Source organism: Pseudoliparis swirei, chromosome 11 (genome assembly GCF_029220125.1).
Source record: "Pseudoliparis swirei isolate HS2019 ecotype Mariana Trench chromosome 11, NWPU_hadal_v1, whole genome shotgun sequence".
NCBI lineage: Eukaryota > Metazoa > Chordata > Actinopteri > Perciformes > Liparidae > Pseudoliparis > Pseudoliparis swirei.
The window spans coordinates 16021840-16041244 of NC_079398.1; the positions used below are offsets into that span (position 1 = coordinate 16021840).

General features: G+C 40.6%; 1 protein-coding gene across 1 annotated transcript; it reads left to right on the forward strand.

Annotated features, from left to right (window-relative positions):
- Window positions 1–6773: 6773 nt before the first annotated feature.
- Window positions 6774–8168, forward strand: foxg1a (forkhead box G1a). Its single transcript, XM_056426343.1, has one exon. It carries the CDS (start codon window positions 6774–6776, stop codon window positions 8166–8168), a length of 1395 nt encoding a protein of 464 aa, XP_056282318.1.
- Window positions 8169–19405: the final 11237 nt, after the last annotated feature.

Genomic DNA, 19405 nt, shown 5'->3' on the forward strand with positions numbered 1-19405 from the left:
ACATAGGGTGTAGATGTGTTTTCGAGGTACTTATACTCTAACATAGTATTTAACCATGTAGTAGTAGTAGTAGTAGTAGTACTTGCACTCTAACATAGTATTTAACCGGGTAGTAATACTTGTACTCTAACACAGTATTTAACCGGGTAGTACTTGTAGTAGTAGTCCTAGTAGTCGTGCTGTACGTCCTGCTGAGAGTATGTGTAGTTCCTCCCGCCACCGCACCGTGTCGCTGTGGTCGCAGTAATGGCCGCTCTGGGCTCTCGGTCCCCGGCCTCCAGCCGCTGATCGGCCGCCTCACAGTTCATCTGCCTCGCGGCGCATTGACTGATCCATTAAGCCCGCGGCGCGCGGCGCGCGACACGCTGACGAGGCGCTTCTGTTTGTCTGCTGCAGGCCCGCAGGAAGCTTCCTCTTCCTCCTCCTCTTTTTCTCTCACTCTATCTTTCATCATCCGAGGAGGTTTTTTTCTCGCTTCAGTTCGTTGTTGTTTCTCAGCTGCAGGTGTTTTGTCGATTTGAGTTTAAACATTTAAAAAATCAATTTCACAACTTCAACATCGACGTTTGGTGCAAAATACGTAATTTTAACACATTTAATAATATAAAATAGTCACAATACCCTAATTATTCTGTATGTCATGTAAAGTATTACATTACTGTAATATAATATATATTTTTATTATTCCAATAATATGTATTTTATTTTAATTTCAAAGCATACACTTATTTTGTTAAAATCACTTATATATTCGATAAATGAGAAGAAGAAAAAATCAAATGTACCTTGTAAAGTAATACTAAATATAATAGTTAGTTAGTTTAGTTTAAAAATAATAAAGTATAATAAACCCTATAGTGAAATAAGACAAAACAGTACAAATTATAATGATATCACAAAGTCTTAAATGAACTCCCACTGGTGACGTCATTGACTGAACATTTAAGGGGAATTAAAAGGTGAAACTTAAGGATCTTTTAAGCTTTAATTCCGCATCGTCTCTGACTTACTGCTTGATAAACACACCGAGTGTGTCCGGCGGGTCTCGGTGTGTGTTGGGCACCTTTTTGTCCCTCAAGGCCTCCGTCTGATTCCTCCTCTGACATTCAGCTCACGCGCACCGAGCAGCGCGCAGCGGGAGCTCGACCAGACCGGCTCGTTACAGAGGAGAGAAAACCAGTTCAGCCAGTTTAACCAGCTTCATGTTTCCATGCTTCACTGGAAAAATATATATTTATAAAGTCTCGTTTTTATTTGAAAAACATGTTTTTTTGCAGACATTTCGTCATTTATTTATTTGGTTGCATAAAATAAATCGATGTCACGGAGACAGTCGATGTTATTTTGTTTTGGTTCTTAAAAGAAAAAACTATATTTTGCAAATTGAACCATTTAAAAATAAGAAGTTTTGTATATTTATGCAGCCAAATGAAGAACAAAACACATTTAGACCAGGAAATAAAATACTCTGTTTACATTATTATTTTTATTGTCGATATATTTAAATGTGAATGTTTTTAAATAAGCAGTTCTCGACGTGTGGAGGATGGGGTCATAGATGGAGGACACATATAACGGTGACTATAACGTGATTATTATTGATCTCTTTGAACACATTATTTAACACGTTATTTTTTACATTTTTTTACTCTGATCCTTTTAGGTTAAAACTAATTTAATGTCATATTTAAATCCGTTTGTTTTTCACGAAGAAACAACACAGAAATAATCTGATTATTATCAGGAGATAACAGAGAAGTGAAATATGAGGTTAATATAATGATTTTAATTTAAAGGAGAAAAGGTGAACAATCTGTTTTAAACAGGTTTTTATTTACAAACTTGTATTTGATTCAATATTTACTGACATTAGGACATTTTCTGCATACACTTTTAAATACATCTCTGAGTTGAATGTTTATCGAATAACTGAAGTTTATAAAAATAATTGTTCAGTCTAATTTGAATGTTTTTTGTCCTTCCGGATCAAAAACAAACGAAAACTGAGATGATAAGTTCAGGAAACGATCGAAGATCAAAAGTTTAAATAAATCGATCAGATATTATATTTGTGATGACGTAGTTCCTGTATCCGCCGCTGGGGGGCGCCCCCTGTCCTCTGCTGCTCCCTCCACTACTTCCCTTCAGCCTTAAAGATGAACAATATAGACAACAATAGTATCATAATAATAATAAACAAACGGTATCAACAACAACAACATTACACACATTTTATAACAATAATAATATTAAACAATAACTACAATAATAGTGATAATAATAATAATGTAATAATACCAACAACAATAATGTCATATAAATAATAAATAATGACAATAAAAATAAAAGTGAGGCGGTCTTCATGACTCGGTTCTCCCAGAAGCTCTTCAGACAGAACGGGGGTCAAAGGTCACAGCTCAAAGGAGGAGGGCGGTTCCGGTTCCTGGACTCGACTCAACGAGGTTCTGTTCCCGAAGTCCACATGCAGTTCATCTGAAAGAGTCCTTTAGTCCCTGTTGCCCCATGAGAACCCCACAACACCTCAAGGGTTCCCTCAGGAACCAGTAGATCCCCTTAAAGAACCCCTGAAAACCATTCGAGGCTCCTGGAACCCTAAAACACCTCAAGGGTTCCCTCAAGAACCAGTAGATCCCCTTAAGAATCCCCCAAAACCTTTCAAGGCTACTGGAACCCCAAATAATCCCCTTAACGACCCACCAAAGCCCTGCAGAACTCCTGGAACCTTCTTGAAATAACAACAAATCCTCATGAACCCTTGAGACCCCCGGAAGACCTTTTCTTGAAAACCAACCAAAACACTGCTGGGCCCCCTTAGAACCCGTTTTTACCCCCCCCCCCCCCACACACACACACACACACACACACACCACCTAAGGAACTCCTCAAGAACCACAAAACCTCTGAGACACCTCAGACTCCTTCAAGAGGCCACACAGTGTTCTTAAAACTCTTCAGAACCCAAATGAACTTCTGAGGAACCATTATAGGATCCCTTTAAAGGAACCCTGAACCCCCTGAACCCCCTTTCACAGAACTCCTTCCACAACTCAAAGGCCCCCTGGACCCTGTAGGAACATTTTACAAACCTAGTGGATCACCAAGAACACCTTAAAACTAAGAAGCACTGCTGGAACCACTAAAGACACAAAAGGAACCCCCTTAATTACCCACAGCACCCTTAGAGTACCCTCAAAACCCCGGAACCCAGAGGAACCAATCACGTTCCAGTGGAACCTAGCTCCTTGAGAACCTAAGGAACCCGTAAACAGCTGCTGGAACCCGACTATGGAACTCCTGAATGAACCCCTTAGACCGCCTTGAGGACCCTCAAACACCCCCTGCAGAACCCTAGAACCCCGAGAGCCCCTAGAACCCAATTGTTTCTGTCTTCTTCTTCTTCTTCTTCTTCTTCTTGTTTTAAGGTTCAAACCGGAAACAGTGTCAGATTCATGACGTAGCTGCAGGTGAAACACGCATTGAAAAACACCTGTTTATTTCAGGCGGCTGGACCGCTGCGCACCTCCTCTTCCTCCTCCTCTTCTTCCTCAGTGTTAAGATGCTGCAGAGTCCACACGCACGCACATACACGCGCGTGCACACTAGCAGTTCCGGTTGAGGTCACATCTTCGGCTCCTGTGAGTAAAACTAACAACAAACAAACAATCAGTTTGTTTAGATCAGTGAACAACAGAGAAGCTGACAAACAAACAGCAAGTTAAAATTACCCTATCAAAATAAAAGCGTGGCCAAAAAAATGCACGAACATTCACCACACGGAAGGAATACTTGTTTTTTATTATTATTTATTCATTCATTTTTTCTTCTTCTTGTGTTTATAACTAAACTTTAAGTTGACAGTTTAACTAATAAACCTCAACAGTCCAGCAGCTCGTGCTTTGAGTTCTCCAGGTGAATTATTTGTATTATATGCCTTTATTTTGGTGGTCAGACTATAAAGATGACTTCATTTAAATATTATTCAGTGTTCAAAACGGCAGTAAACTCACATTTCCCCTTAAAACACCACGATGACATATTTACATGACTCGACTTTTAGTCTAAAAATGGAGAATTAATAAATAAATAAAACCTTAAAGAATCATAAAGAAACTACTTGAAAAACACAGTTGATATTTTAATAATTTATATTTTCTACTTCATAAAACCTTTAAACTGAAATAAAGCCACTCGGTTCCATGTTGTTGTGTTCGGTGGGTGGCCACGCCCCCTTAGGCTCATTATTATACATATTTAATGTTGACTATTATTTATGAGCCGCAGCTGCTGGCGGGAAACAAACGTTTCCGTGAGGCGTCGGTGTCCCGGCGCGTGCACCGGCGCCTCCTCCGGGGGGGGGGGGGGGGCACACACACACACACCCCGACCGGAAGTCCTTCAGATCCAGAGATAAACATATATACATATATAATATATGTCCATAGTGTGTTTGTATTTACACATTAAGAGTTCAATCCACCTTAAAAAGGTGACTCGCAGTCTCACGTTAAAGCTTTTAAGGTGGACTGGCCGAGTTATGTTTTTTTTTAAACTTTCTGATAATATTCATGTTTATATGTATATTTATATATGTTCATTAAAAGTTTGATTCACTGCAGCAATTATAGTAGTAAACATTAACAATAGTGTACTTATACTACACATTGTGTCACCAGAAGGAACTGTACCATGGTTATATAGTCAGTAGTATTCAGTAGTAGTATAGGTGTAGTATAGAAGCTGAATTTAAAACGTGTTAATATTAAACATCCGTCATTATAATAAAATATCTGAGACATTTTCAGGGTTTTATTTATTTACAGTCACGTGTTAAAATACCATTATTATACTAGCAATTATTATTATTATTATTGTAGTATTCTGATAGGTCATTGACACATGACTCCTAAATAACAGTACAGGTTTATGATGTACTGTAGTACAATAGTGATGTAGTACTCTCAGCAGCACTATTAGTACTATGATAGTATTATTATTAATAATCCAGTTCGTGATGCCTTTAAATCATTCATATTTTATTCATGTATTTGGTTAAATATTAAATATTTGTGTGTGTGTAAACTTCTAAAACTAATCTAGTTTCACGGCAGAAAATAAATAAACAAGTGAAGAATGATTGTGTCACAAATCATCCGGATTCAGCCTTTAGAATAAACGTGTGAATATAAATGAGCATAAAGCGGAGTGTGTGACCTCGGTGTGTATCAGTGTAGAAGTACACGAGAGATTACCGTGGTGGTGGTAGAACTATATACTACTACAGTAGTACTAGTATAGACACAGTGTTTATAGTACCATCAGATTTAAAGATGTATGTCAAAATATTTCCCCTAAAAAAGTGAAATAAATCCGGCTGTAAATATGAACTCAATCTTCCTCCAATGTGATAAATAATTTGTCATGTTTTCATAAACATCAGCAATAAAACGACAAAATGTCCCTTTTTAAAGTCTCCTTGCGCGGCCTCCTTCCCTCCTTTTCTCCTTCCCTCCTTCTCTCTGCTTCTCTCCTTCAGTCACTCAGAGTGAAAAGCTCCCCGTCGAACCTTCCCGAACACGAGCCGCCGCGTTCCGCCTCTCCGCGGTGCGTATTTACGCGCGTCTTTTACACGCGGACTGGAGGACCGAGCCCGCGGCCCGCAGCCGGCAGCGAGCCCCTATGAGCCGCCTGACACAGGGATTACCTCCGCGTGTCCCGCCCGTGTCCGCGTGCCCTCCTCTCTCTCTCTCGCTCTTTCTCTCTCTCTTGTTTATTTCCCCCGCGCGTTGCATGTAAACAGTTTCGAACACCGCGAAGGGGAAAATATTAGAATCGGAGGAGAGTAAATATGAGGAGCGGCGGGGATTTGGCTGAATACTCATCACGGCGTGTGTGTTTCCAGTGACGGGTTTAGTTTAGCTGGGGGGGGGGGGGGGGGTCCACGCTGCAAAAAGTCTCCGTGCGTGTCGGGCGGCTCACTGGAGACAACGCGCTCCAGATTTTATTCTTTTTTCTTTCCTACAGAAAAAAACACAGAATTATGACCAAAATAATAATACTATTTAACAACGTTGAATTCATTGAACACATGAGGTGTTTTAGCTTTTCTTTTCTTTTCTTTTTAAGATAAAATGTGACATTTCAACATAAATAAATGCAACAAAACAAACGTTTCACTCCAGGAGGAAAAATAACGAATAAATCCGAGAGATTTCCGTATTTATTTTGATCACTTAATTTATTCATTATTATTTTTAAAGACTCAATAAGACAGAAAACATTTTAGTTTAAAACGAGTCCTCTTGTTCGTCACTTTTTGCAGCGGGCCCAGCTCTGCTTGGGCGTGTGCGTGTGTGTGCATAAGTGTGTGTGTGTGTGCGTTTCTCCGAGCGCCCTGATTGGCCGAGAGCGCAGAGAAAGCCTTAATATTTAATACTAATGTCCCTCTGGTTGGTTGAGGACTGGAAAGGTCCAACCAACGTGTTTTACCCGCTTAGTGGCTGCGGCTCCTAATTAATTGCAGCTATCTGTCTACTATCGATGTGTGTGTACATGTGTGTTGTGTGTGTGTGCGTGTGTGTTTCCTCTTTTCTCCCCAAAGCGAACATGAAATAGTTTTGTTGGGCTATACTTACTTTCTTCCTCTCGTTCTATCCCCCCTTTCCCTCTCGCTCCCCGTCCTGGCTCGCGGGCTGCACGCGGACACATTGAGACCAGCTGTGCGTCGCTGCTGCTGCTCGGTGCCGGTGCCGGTGATGTTGGACATGGGAGAGCGCAAAGAGGTGAAAATGATTCCCAAATCGTCGTTCAGTATAAACAGTTTGGTGCCGGAGGCCGTGCAGAACGACAACAACAACCAAAACCAGAACCAGCAGCAGCACCACCACCACCAGCAGCAGCACCACCACCACCACCACATCCACCGGCCCGGCGGCGGCGGCGCGGACGACGCCGAACAGAAGGCGCCTCCTCCTCCTCTTCCTCCTCCTCTCCCGGCCGCCGCGCAGCAGAAGCCCGACGGGAAAGCGGCGGATCCCAAGAGCGACTCCTCGAGCCAGGAGAGCTGCCCCGACGAGAAGGAGAAGCAGGAGCAGCAGCAGGAGGAGGAGAAGAAGGAGGGCAAGGACGGGGACGGAGGAGGTGGAGGCGCCGGTGCCGGAGGCGGCAAGGACGGAGAGAAGAAGAGCGGCAAGTACGAGAAGCCTCCGTTCAGCTACAACGCGCTCATCATGATGGCCATCCGGCAGAGCCCCGAGAAGAGGCTCACCCTCAACGGCATCTACGAGTTCATCATGAAGAACTTCCCGTACTACCGGGAGAACAAGCAGGGCTGGCAGAACTCCATCCGCCACAACCTGAGCCTGAACAAGTGCTTCGTGAAGGTGCCGCGGCACTACGACGACCCGGGCAAGGGCAACTACTGGATGCTGGACCCCAGCAGCGACGACGTGTTCATCGGCGGCACCACCGGGAAGCTGCGGCGGCGATCCACTACGTCCCGGGCCAAGCTGGCCTTCAAGCGGGGCGCCCGCTTGACCTCCGGCTTGACCTTCATGGACCGCGCGGGCTCCCTGTACTGGCCCATGTCTCCGTTCCTGTCCCTGCACCACCCGCGGGCCGGCGGCGCCCTGGGCTACAACGGGACCTCGCCGGGCTACCCGGGCCACCCCATGTCGTACAGCACCATGCTCACGCAGAACATGAGCAACAGCCACTCGTCGTTCCCGTCCTCCAATGGGCTGAGCATGGACCGGCTGGTCAGCGGGGATCTACCGTACGCGACGCACCACCTGACGGCGGCGGCCCTCGCGGCCTCGGCGGTGCCCTGCGGCCTGTCGGTGCCTTGCTCCGGGGCCACGTACTCCCTCAACCCGTGCTCCGTCAACCTGCTGTCCGGGCAGACCAGCTACTTTTTCCCGCACGTGCCGCACCCGTCCATGAGCGCGCACTCCAGCGTGTCGCTGCAAGCCGCCCGGGCCTCGGCCTCCAACTCCCCGCAGGCTCCGCCCGTCTCCTCGCTGCAGTGCGACTCCCTCCGGCCGAGTCTCTCCGGCTCCCTGCCGGCCTTCTCCTCGGGACTTTCCGGAGGTTTGTCTGACTATTTTATCCACCAGAACCAGGGTCCGACCTCCAACCCGCTTATACACTGACACCCCGAACCCCCCCCCCCATCATCCTCCCCCCCAGGAGTGAACCCTGTAAAATGACTGGACCTGTAAGTTGGAACATTTTACACTGAACATTTACATTGTAAAAAAAACAACAACAAAAAATTACAAAATTATTATTATAAACTACCAACTATAGACCACAGAAGAAGAGAAGAGACTTAAAACTGCAACACAAAAAAAGAAGCAGAGAAACTCGCAGAAAGCATCGCTGAAGTTTCCAGGTATTTTTTAATATTATTATGATGATCTTCTTCTTCTTCTTCTTCTCTCCATCTTCTCCTGCAGTTTTTCTTTGTGTGTACATAATGTCTCTGACTATAAGTGTCTCTCTCTCTGGGGTTGTCTCTGTATAATAATGTCAGTCAGCGACGTGCAATGTGACCTGAGCTAAAGCACAACGACACAAAATACTAAAACACACACACACACACACACACACACACACACACACACAGACACACACACACACACACACACACACACACACACACACACACACACACACACACACACACACACACACACACACACACACACACACAGAGGATGATGTGAGGCTGATGTTCATGTTGTTGAGGAGGAGGCGTTACTTTTTTATTATTATAGAATGTGTATTTAAAATAGTTTCATTACATTTTTGGGTTAAAAAAACGGTTAAAATAATAATAATGATAATAATAATAATAACAATGCTACTAGCCCGCATGTCTTCAGTATTATCAGGTCTAATGCGGGTCAGAAGGAAGAGGAGAAATATTATTATTTCACTCAACTTAAAAACAATTGAAGTGAAATGTATTTTTTTAGTCTCGAGGCTTTTTTCTCTTTTCCTTCATTTCCCAGTTTAAAAAAATACAATGAACTTTTTTTATAGACCAAAGAATCGGTTTGTTTTAGTCCTTCGGCTGAATGAGGCCTTCAGGACCCGAAAGGGTGAGAGGTGAGAGAACAGAGGGATGGCACTTCCGCTTTCACTCGCTGCAGAAAATGTCCATTTATTAAACGAGATTTTTTTTTCTTATTGCATTTGGGGGGGGGGGGGGGGAGATTGTTCCTTTTTTTTTTAACTACCAGAAATCTGAATTATTTAAATTAATTTTTGTAATTCCTTTCGGTGAACGTGTGTCGGTGCCGCTGGAGGCACCTCGCCTTAACCCTCCTCCTCCTCCTCCTTCTCCTCCTCCTCTTTAGATTACAAAACAAACAGCGTTAATTTAACAGATTCATTCTGTTTATTTTTTTAAGAACAATTCATGAACGTACATTTTTAGTTCTGACTATCACGTGACGCGCGCACACTTCACCTCTCTGTTCCTTTCTTTCTTTGGTTCGTTTTTTGTACAATTAGTAAAAAAAAAAAAAGAGAGGTGTTCCTTCTGTTCCAAGAGGAAGAACAATGTAAAAAAAGAAAAAGCCTCGTGATCTATGGAATGATTGTCCTTTTCAATTGTCGTCTCTAAAAAAACAATTTTTTCATGGTTGTGATATATTGTGGTCTTATTCTTATTCTTATTCCGTGTTTGACGCTTACAAAAGTAAAAAAAAAAGAAAAAAGAAAAAAAATGTTTTAATGATAAAAAGAATAAAAATAAAAGAATAGGTTACGTTCATAACTAATAATCCGTTTGTCTTTTTTATTTTACTCCCGCCGTCCGTGGTGTCACTGATTTTATCTCCAGGTACTTAAACACAACACACCTAAAATGTTCTTCCCTTTTTAAAACTATATTTCTTATAATTTATATTACTTGTAAAAGCCTCTTTTCTTCATCTGGGTTCGTCTTTTTAAATGTTGTTTTTGTTTTAAATTCCAAAACGGGTCACGACTCCTACCCCGAATCTCCTCCTGTTTATGTTTTTGGTTGTTTTGCTTGTTGTTGTTGTTTACACACACACACGCACACACACACGCACGCATGTGCACGCGCGCACCGCAGCTCGGCCGCGTGAAGCCGTTTTACGGGGTAAAGTTTTACAAACCAACGCCGAGTCCGGTGGTGCGTTCAGGCCGCTGCAGCCCGACGAATTTTGGGGTATATTCTCTACTTTTTGAACAGGGAACCCTGAGGTGGTGCGAGGGTCCGGTACGGGGTCCAGTACGGGGTCCTGTACACCAAACCCCGCTGACCATCATCACATTGAACATCACAGTTCATTGAAAAGGTTTCTGAAATTCTTGGAGATTTCTTGCAGAAAATCTTGTTGTGTGTGTGTGCGTGCGTGCGTGCGTGCGTGAGTTATATGCGTGTTTTATCTGCAGATGGAACTGAAGCTCTGCTCCAAACATTTCATTTTTAAACTCTCAGTTCCGTCTTCACTCAAACGGAAGTCCGACCTTCAGCGGTTTGTGTTGTTGTACTTGTTGTTGTTGTTGTGATTGTTTGTTTCACTTCTGGGCCCTCCAGTTTTCTTCTGAAGCTTGAATGCTGCTGCAGAGCCTCGTTTGGTTTGAACCAGAGGCTCAGATCGGTGATGGTCCTGGTTTAAAGTCTGGGTCCGGTACCTGGTCCTCGTCCTGGTCCTGGTCCTGGTCTGGTCCTGGTCCTGGCTCTGCGGGGCATGTCCGCTGCTGCTGTTTGTTTAACGGGATTATTTCTGCATATAGACTTCTTTTAATTCAGTTTGTTCATTTTTTTCTGGTTTCAAATTAATACTAATATTAATATTAATATTTGTATTGGTTAAGTTTTATTTTAATATTGATTTAACTTTAATTCAATCTAAACTGTATATTCCTGAACACGTGCACATGCAGGTCCGTCGCTCTCATTTAATTCTATAAAAGTGAATCTCTGTTTTATCTTCTGCTTCTTTCAGTTGTTTTTGCATTAGTTTGATTTAGTTTTAATTTAGTTTTTCAGATCACATTTCATCAGATTTCATAATCTCTGTGCCCGTGAACGTGTTTACAGGTGAGCTTCCACCGGAACACCTGCAGATCTTCTGTTACGAACAGAACCATTTGAACGTGAGCGCTATTGCTCATGCGCAGACTGCATTGACGTGCCCGCGAGACTGAATCTCCAACACATAGATTTATGTTTAAAATAAATAAATAAATAATAAAAAGACAAATATATAATATAACCCGTATTTCTGCAGCCACAGACCGTCTGTTTTCCTCATCCGGGTATTTTGCAGTTTAAAGGACATTTGGCGTGTTTAATTTAATGTAATAGTATTAATTGTGTTTCATAAATGTTTGCGCGCGCATTAAAGAAACATTTATTAAAGTCAGCCTGTGCAGAGTGAAGCTGCGACTCTTCTTCCTCCTCCTCTTCCTCACAGATGAATTTGACCGCATCAAACGTCACGTGACTCGTCCCACTGCTCTTCTCTTCCGGGTCTGTTTTTGTTGTTTTCTGTAAGAATTAAACGTCATCATAATGAATTCATGCGCTCGCTCTCCGCGGTGACGTCAGAGGGACATTTATTCTATTGAGAAAAAAATCAGAACTTTGTGTTTTTGGTTGAAATGTTTTTTTTAATTGAGGAGAAAATGAGGACGTTAGTGACTCAGCTGCTGTCTGTCTGCAGGTCAAAGGTCAAACCGGCAGCGCCCGTATTCACTGCTTTTCTTTTCTCATGGCTTCATATTATTTTTAACTTAATTATTTTCGTGATATATTCTATCTATTTAAAAAAAAAATGTTTTCCCATAACACACTTTTTATTTAAATTAAGATCTTTAAAAACAAACTAAAACAAACTAAAACCAACACTTGCTGGTGCTGGAGGTCAAAGGTCAGCCGTTCAGCCAGAAGGAGCCCGAACCGAAACGATCACAACAACAATGAGTGTTTAAGATTTCCTGATCGTGTTGCTGATCAATAATGTCCCGGCCGGTCCCTCTGACCTCGTTCTGCTGCTTTGTCTTTGTCTCATGAGGCTGAAGCGGTGACATCGCTCTCCCATGATGCACTGCGGCTTCTGGATGTATTGACTCTAAATGTAGTTTTTTCTTTTCTTCACATGAAACAGGAAGTCGAGACGTTGAGTTCCTCAACATGAAAAAAGTTCTGAGACCTTTTAGAATATTTTAGCATCAAGCTCAACGATGGCAGAGAATTTAGGGAACATTTTTCTTTTTATGGTATTCAGAAAACCCAAACGAGTCATCGGGTTTAACTTCTCCCAACGAAACTTAAACATTATGAAAAATGAAAGTATACGAGATTATTTTGGTGATCTATAAAAAGAGATTGATAAATAATGAATAATGTTTTATTTGTATATCTTCATCTTTAAGAGGACAAAACTAAATGTTTCTGTTTATTTTTTGGCACCAAATTGAAAAATATAAACAGCAGAATCCGTTTCTGACAATAAGGTCCTAAAGATGTGAACATCAGACCCGACGTCAGTTTAAGCTTCAAGCGCTTCAGACTGAAGCTCCTCAGGCTGACCTCAGCTGTGGGTTCTCTCTGCGCTGCTGGTTGGCGACTGCTCTTGGATCAGCCCGCCGGGTCAACAAAGATGGACCTCCAGCACCAATTTGTTCATTTCCTAAAAGAGGGCTGCGAGTTAAACGAGTCCGACTGTAACGCAAGACCCCCCCCCCCAGCCCCGCCCCCTCCTCACCCCCCAACAATGGAGCTGCCGGGGAACCCAATCTCTGTCGGCCTGATGCTATCTGTCCGTGTTAAATGGGGTGACCAGCAGTCAAAAGACAAAAGAAGCAACAGAAGGACGGGGGGGGGGGGATTCTATCTTCCTCTTCGCTTTCTGCAACACAAAATATTAATCTGAAATTTAATTCCGCTGAAAAATAATAATCCAAATGCAGATACGAAAAGTCCTTAAATGTTTATTCTGAAGCTTCTTCAAGTTTGAGGAGAAACTTCTCATTTCTGATACGCTGTTGCAATGATATTTTGTTGCAATGATAATTTTTTGCGATGATATGTTGTTGCAATGATATTTTGTTGCAATGATACATTTTGCAATGATACATTTTTGCAATGATACATTTTTGCGATACGTTGTTGCGATAAGTTGTTGCAATGATACGTTGTTGCAATGAAACACTGCAATGATATGTTGTTGCGATACGTTGTTGCAATGATATGTTGTTGCAATGATATGTTGTTGCAATGATATGTTGTTGCAATGATACATTGTTGCAATGATATGTTGTTGCAATATGTTGTTGCAATGATATTTTATTGCAATACGTTGTTGCAATGATATGTTGTTGCGATATGTTGTTGCGATATGCTGTTGCAATGAAACGCTGTTGCAATTATATGTTGTTGCGATAACTGGTCTTATCGTGGGCCTATTTAATAATACTTGTAAAGTAGTCCATTCCATTTTATTTCTTGATGAACTTTAAATCCACAAATGGAACCAAAACAACAAAACTCAACAAATAAATATGTTTAGCTATTTGGATGTTTGGATGTTTGGATGTTTGGAGTTTAGTTCTCCTGATGCTGCTGATGTGGTTTTGGTTCTTTCTGACTTGTTTACCGGCTCTATGTTTGACTAGTTCTGACTCGTTAGTTGACTAGTTAGTTGACACATTTAGAAATAGATTGGAAGCTGATAGCAGGTGGTTTTAAAGTAGAAATCCCTCATTTCTACATATGTTGACTCTTCCTGTTCAAGGTCTCCAGAGGCGTTCAATGTCTCGCAGTTACAAACTGGTCGACGTGTGTTTACCAGAACTCATTAAACCGTCGTCATTTTCCGATTGACGTAGTGCATTAACCGGCCGATAGTGAAAGTATACGTACAATGACGACCATAACTCTTCTTCTAGAACGTTGACCTTCTATAAATATCATTGTTCTTATTCGTTGTTCTGATTCGTTGTTGTAATACACTTTTCCGATACGGCGTTGCGATACAGCGTTGCGATACGGCGTTGCGATACGGCGTTGCGATACGGCATTGCGATACTTCGTTGCGATATGAAATTACAAACTGATATTTTTCCATTTTAGAACACATAACTGGTCATATTTAACAATACTTGCTAAATATTCTACTTCATTCCTTTTCTTGATTAACTGTGAATCCGAGAACGAAACCAAAACTGAACAAAAAAAATCTATTTGGCTGTGAACTTGTTTGGTCTCATAAAATGTGTCAAACTTCGGATTAAAACATGAACATGAGTCACAACGAGAGAAGCAGAACACTTCTACTGGCGTTAAATCCTCTGGGGGTCAAACTGGTTCAGGCTTCAGGCGGCTGCACCGATTGGCCCACGGAGAACATGGAGGGTTAAATCCTTGTGGTCAAAGGTCAGCTGACTGAGCCCAGGCTACTTCCTGGAGTGACAGTCATAATGCGTAGAATGGCTATTTAGAGAAAATGTGAATCTTTATTATTTCAGCTTTAAAATGTAAAAGTATGTTTTAATATATCTATTGTAATTTAAATTTAGGAAAATCAGGAAAATAAATCAAATTGATGTCTTGAAACCCGAAATAATTCAGAAAGCCTGACACTAGTAATGATAAATATACTACTATGATATAAGATCTGATATAAGGTTTAATAACCATTGGCCCAGAGCCTCAGACCAGCTCCACATTTACATCAATCATGTGCAGAATCTGATTTAATTGCTCATTTCTATATTTTCTGGCTTTGTTTTCGGGCCTCGTGACAGAATCCAGCGTGAAGACTTTAGTTGTTTGAGTTAATATGAAGAGCTTCTGCTCCATAACTCATCATCAGTGACATGACGACCCCAACGCAGCGAGAGCTGAGCTGGATACAAGCTCAGAAACTTCTAATAAAACAACATACTCTCAAATTTACCATAAACATTGGTAATAAATGATTTCTCCTCAGCCAAATATTCAGAAATATGTAAACAATCAACGGTAAATGAACAAAATATCAAATGTTTGTGCGTGGAAGATAATTCATGTTGTGTTTTAATTATTTATTGTAATTATTAAACAGTCATCAAACACAATATTTTCTATCTTCTCAAACAATTTCAGGACGATGCTCATTCCTTTTGTCCACCAATGAGGGTGAAACAAGATGATACAAGGTTAATAAGACGATAAACATTAAATGTATTTAAAAGCAGCTGCAGGAATCGTTTAAAAAAATAAAAAAATATAGTAAATAATCTTCATTCACACTTAAGTATCATATCCAGTTTTAATGATTAATGTATCAAGTCTTTTTTTTTTTTAAAGAGTAATATTAATTATGAAAAGGAAACAGAAATAAAACATATTTTGGTAAATAAATAATTCTTACAAATATTGGCATTTATATATATTTGTAGTCGTTATCCTGTAAATCTTTTCAGAAGTTATATATATTTTATATATTATATACTTTTATATAATTATACCGCATGCAAAAAAAATTTTGTGTTTAAAAAAAAGAGAAAAACTTCTGATGCGACATGAACGCCACGTGACCACGTGACACCTGGGATCCGAGGGGAGGGGCGTCACGTGATTTCCCTCTAACTTCACTCCGCTTCCATTTAGTTGGGATGTTTTACACAAAGCGGAAATAAAATGTATATATTTTATCCTCTGACAGAATATAAAAGATTTATATATATTATTTATTTATATATTTTTTATATTTCTCTTCTTCTTTACAGCTGCGGATACTTTTTCCTCTTTTATTCTCTATTTATTTAATCATCAGAAAACAGCTGAGACACGAAACGAGTCCCGGTGCGCTCCGGTACCGGAGAGAAATCTCCCGGTTCTCCCCGACGGACCGGAAATGACCTGCCTGTCATAATTCAGATTGAACGGTGTCGTGATTGTGACGGTTGTCGACTGTGGGTCAGCGGTTAGCAGGTCCGTCTTTGAATCAGGGCGTTGGAGGTTCGATCCCCGCCGATGTGTCCTAGACACTTAACCCCGAGTTGCTCCCTGCAGCTGCGTCTACAGCGTATGAATGTAACAGGATTGTAGTCGCTTTGGATAAAAGCCTCAGCTAAATAACACGTAATGTAATGACGCACGAGTTTCATTGGACTGCAGCGTCGCACTGCACCAGTCGACAGACGTTATCATAATTAATATATGAACACACAATATACAATAATAAACCCAAGGGAAGCAAGAGAAGGTTTGGTTGTATTTTTCCATTTATATGTTATTTTCTTTCTATTATGGCAATATAACAAATATATATATATATAATTCCCGTCTGTATTATTTATTATTAATACTAATATAATGTTGTACTTATAAGTTTACAAGCAGCTCCTGTTTCAGTCCCTGCCTTCTTTTTAGGACAATATCAACAATATTAAAAAGCATGAAATAATCTTTAAACTTGGGAAAAATATGTTGAATAAATAATGTCCATATCTAGTTTAGTTAGTTGTTAATAAACATAAACATGTTGTCATAACAATGTTTGTTTAATCACTTCAATAATGAAGTAAAGGAAGAAAGTAAATAAATAAACATTTAAAATGTCAGAATAATAAATGAAACCCCCCCCCCCCCATAAATAGAATGTTAAATAAATATTAATATAATTATAAACTCTGTGTGTGTCTGCGTGTGTGTGTGTGTGTGAGTGAGAGATTAGCGTATTGATATTCATCATCTCAGTTGATCCTGCAGCAGCTGGTTTAAATATGAAGAACATTGCTGTCTTAAATAGTCTTAAATATGTTAAAGTACACACATTAATAATAAGAACAACATCCAATAATGTTATGATTCATAACTGTATTGATTATAGGAGGCGCATGGATTCATGGTATCTGCAGCATCACTGGACGTTTACATCTTTTTTGATGCTGTTATTATTTTCAATAGACGTTTTAACTCTGTATAAGTTTAAATAAAGAAGGATTTAAAACTATGTTCCCCTTATCAACATTACACCACACACCGTAGTTTATTCAGACTCAAAAACTCACTGGAGCACCAAATGTAGATTCATCCGCCACTGAAAATCTTCCCAAAGAAATGCTCCATTTCCTCCTGTTTGTTTGATGAAGCTGCTGTTTTTATTCCTTTTTTAAATTCACCAAACTGTCTTATATTCAACACACAGCTTCTTATTTTATTTTTATTATGAAATTTCTTAAAATTGATCTTTTTTCTATCTATACATATGAATAAACTACCGGAGCTGGAAGCGAGTCGTTGTTTTTAAAGTCACAAAGTTTGATGAGATGAGACTTAAAAGCTTCTGCAGTGGAAACGTACATCGTGTTGGCCCAGAGCCAAGTGGTCTCCAGGTAGTGCGGCGCTGAGACCACCGGACTGAAAGCTGAGCAGATTAAGTTGCATTCTGGGAAGTGTAGGATCAAGTGTCTCTACACTTAAAGTCAGTTTAATCCTTTTTCGTGCAACTTCTGTTACTTTCAGAAGTGATTCATTAAAATCACTTGAGTTTGTTCTGAGGTTTGTTTCCAGGGTCCAAATGTCACTTTCAATGGTACAAATACACACTCTAGTACTACTATTAGTACTTGTACTGCAGTACTCACCGCGAAAATATGGAATGTTGCAGTAAAAGTATGATACCACACATTAAAGATACTCAGCTGCATTGAAGGTACTAATACCACACAATAACAATACTCTGTTACAGTATAAGTACTAATACCACACAATAACAATACTATGTAACAGTACAAGTATACTACACAATAACAATACTCTGTAACAGTATAAGTACTAATACCACACAATAACAATACTCTGTTACAGTATAAGTACTAATACCACACAATAACAATACTCTGTAACAGTATAAGTACTAATATTACCTCAATGTTCTGGTCAATGTTCTGGTCAATATTCTGGTCAATGTTCTGGTTAATGGTCTGGTCAATGTTCTGGTCAATGTTCTGATCAATGTTCTGGTCAATGATCTGATCAATGTTCTGGTCAATGTTCTGATCAATATTCTGGTCAATGTTCTGATCAATGTTGTGGTCAATGATCTGGTCAATGATCTAGTCAATGATCTGATCAACGTTCTGGTCAATGTTCTGGTCAATGTTCTGGTCAATGATCTGGTCAATATTCTGGTCAATGATCTGGTCAATGTTCTGGTCAATGTTCTGGTCAATGATCTGGTCAATGTTCTGGTTAATGTTCTGATCAATGGTCTGGTCAATGTTCTGATCAAAGTTCTGATCAATGTTCTGGTCAATGTTCTGGTCAATATTCTGGTCAATGTTCTGGTCAATGTTCTGGTCAATGTTCTGGTCAATGATCTGGTCAATGTTCTGGTCAATGTTCTGGTCAATATTCTGGTCAATGTTCTGGTCAATGATCTGGTCAATGTTCTGGTCAATGATCTGGTCAATGTTCTGGTCAATGTTCTGGTCAATGTTGCCGGTTAAATCCAAATCCTTCAATGTAAAAAATAACATTAAATTGGCAGAAACATCCGGTGAGATGAAACACAGCAACCAGCAACCCGAAATCCGATCTGTTTGCCCCCAACGGAACAATTAAGTTCTGTTTTCTCTGCTGGTTCTACTGGCGTTGGACCAGCGTCAGTGGTCCGTTAGACCCGCTGCTGCCATGTGACCTCAGAGTGGACCGACAGCTGATCTGAGGCCAGAGAGCGGGATAAAAATACCCAAAGAATAATTAGGATTAATGTATGGTGAGAATATGTGTGTGTGTGTGTGTGTGTGTGTTTGTGTGTGTGTGTGTGTGTGTGTGTGTGTCGAGCCGACTGTCGATCAACGACGATTAACATCGGGAATGTCGACCGCTCCGGTTCTCTTCCTGCTTTAAACACCTAATCTGGATTTGATTGGTCCAGATGAGGCCTGGAGGTCCTTCATCAGTTGGACCGTAGGACGGACACACACACACACACACACACACACACACACACACACACACACACACACACACACACACACACACACACACACACAGAGCAGGAGCTCCGGCTTCACTGAGTTCAGTTAATATTTAATATTTACTTCTAGAACGTCGAAATATAAATATTCTAAGTACAAGTCCTAGAAAACCCACAAACACCAGTTTATAATACAAACATGCACATCTATAAATATTATAACCGCTACAGATGGCGACTTCACAGACATTTAGTTAAATTAAAAATGAGTTTATTTGGTTAATATGTAAGTGGTTTCAGCATTTCTGAATGTGATGCTACACGCGGTATTGTAGCAGAATGTGATATATTGTAGCAGTATATGATATAGTGTACTTGTGGAATGGTAATATTAACAGTGGCATGTGGGATTAACACCGACATGTACA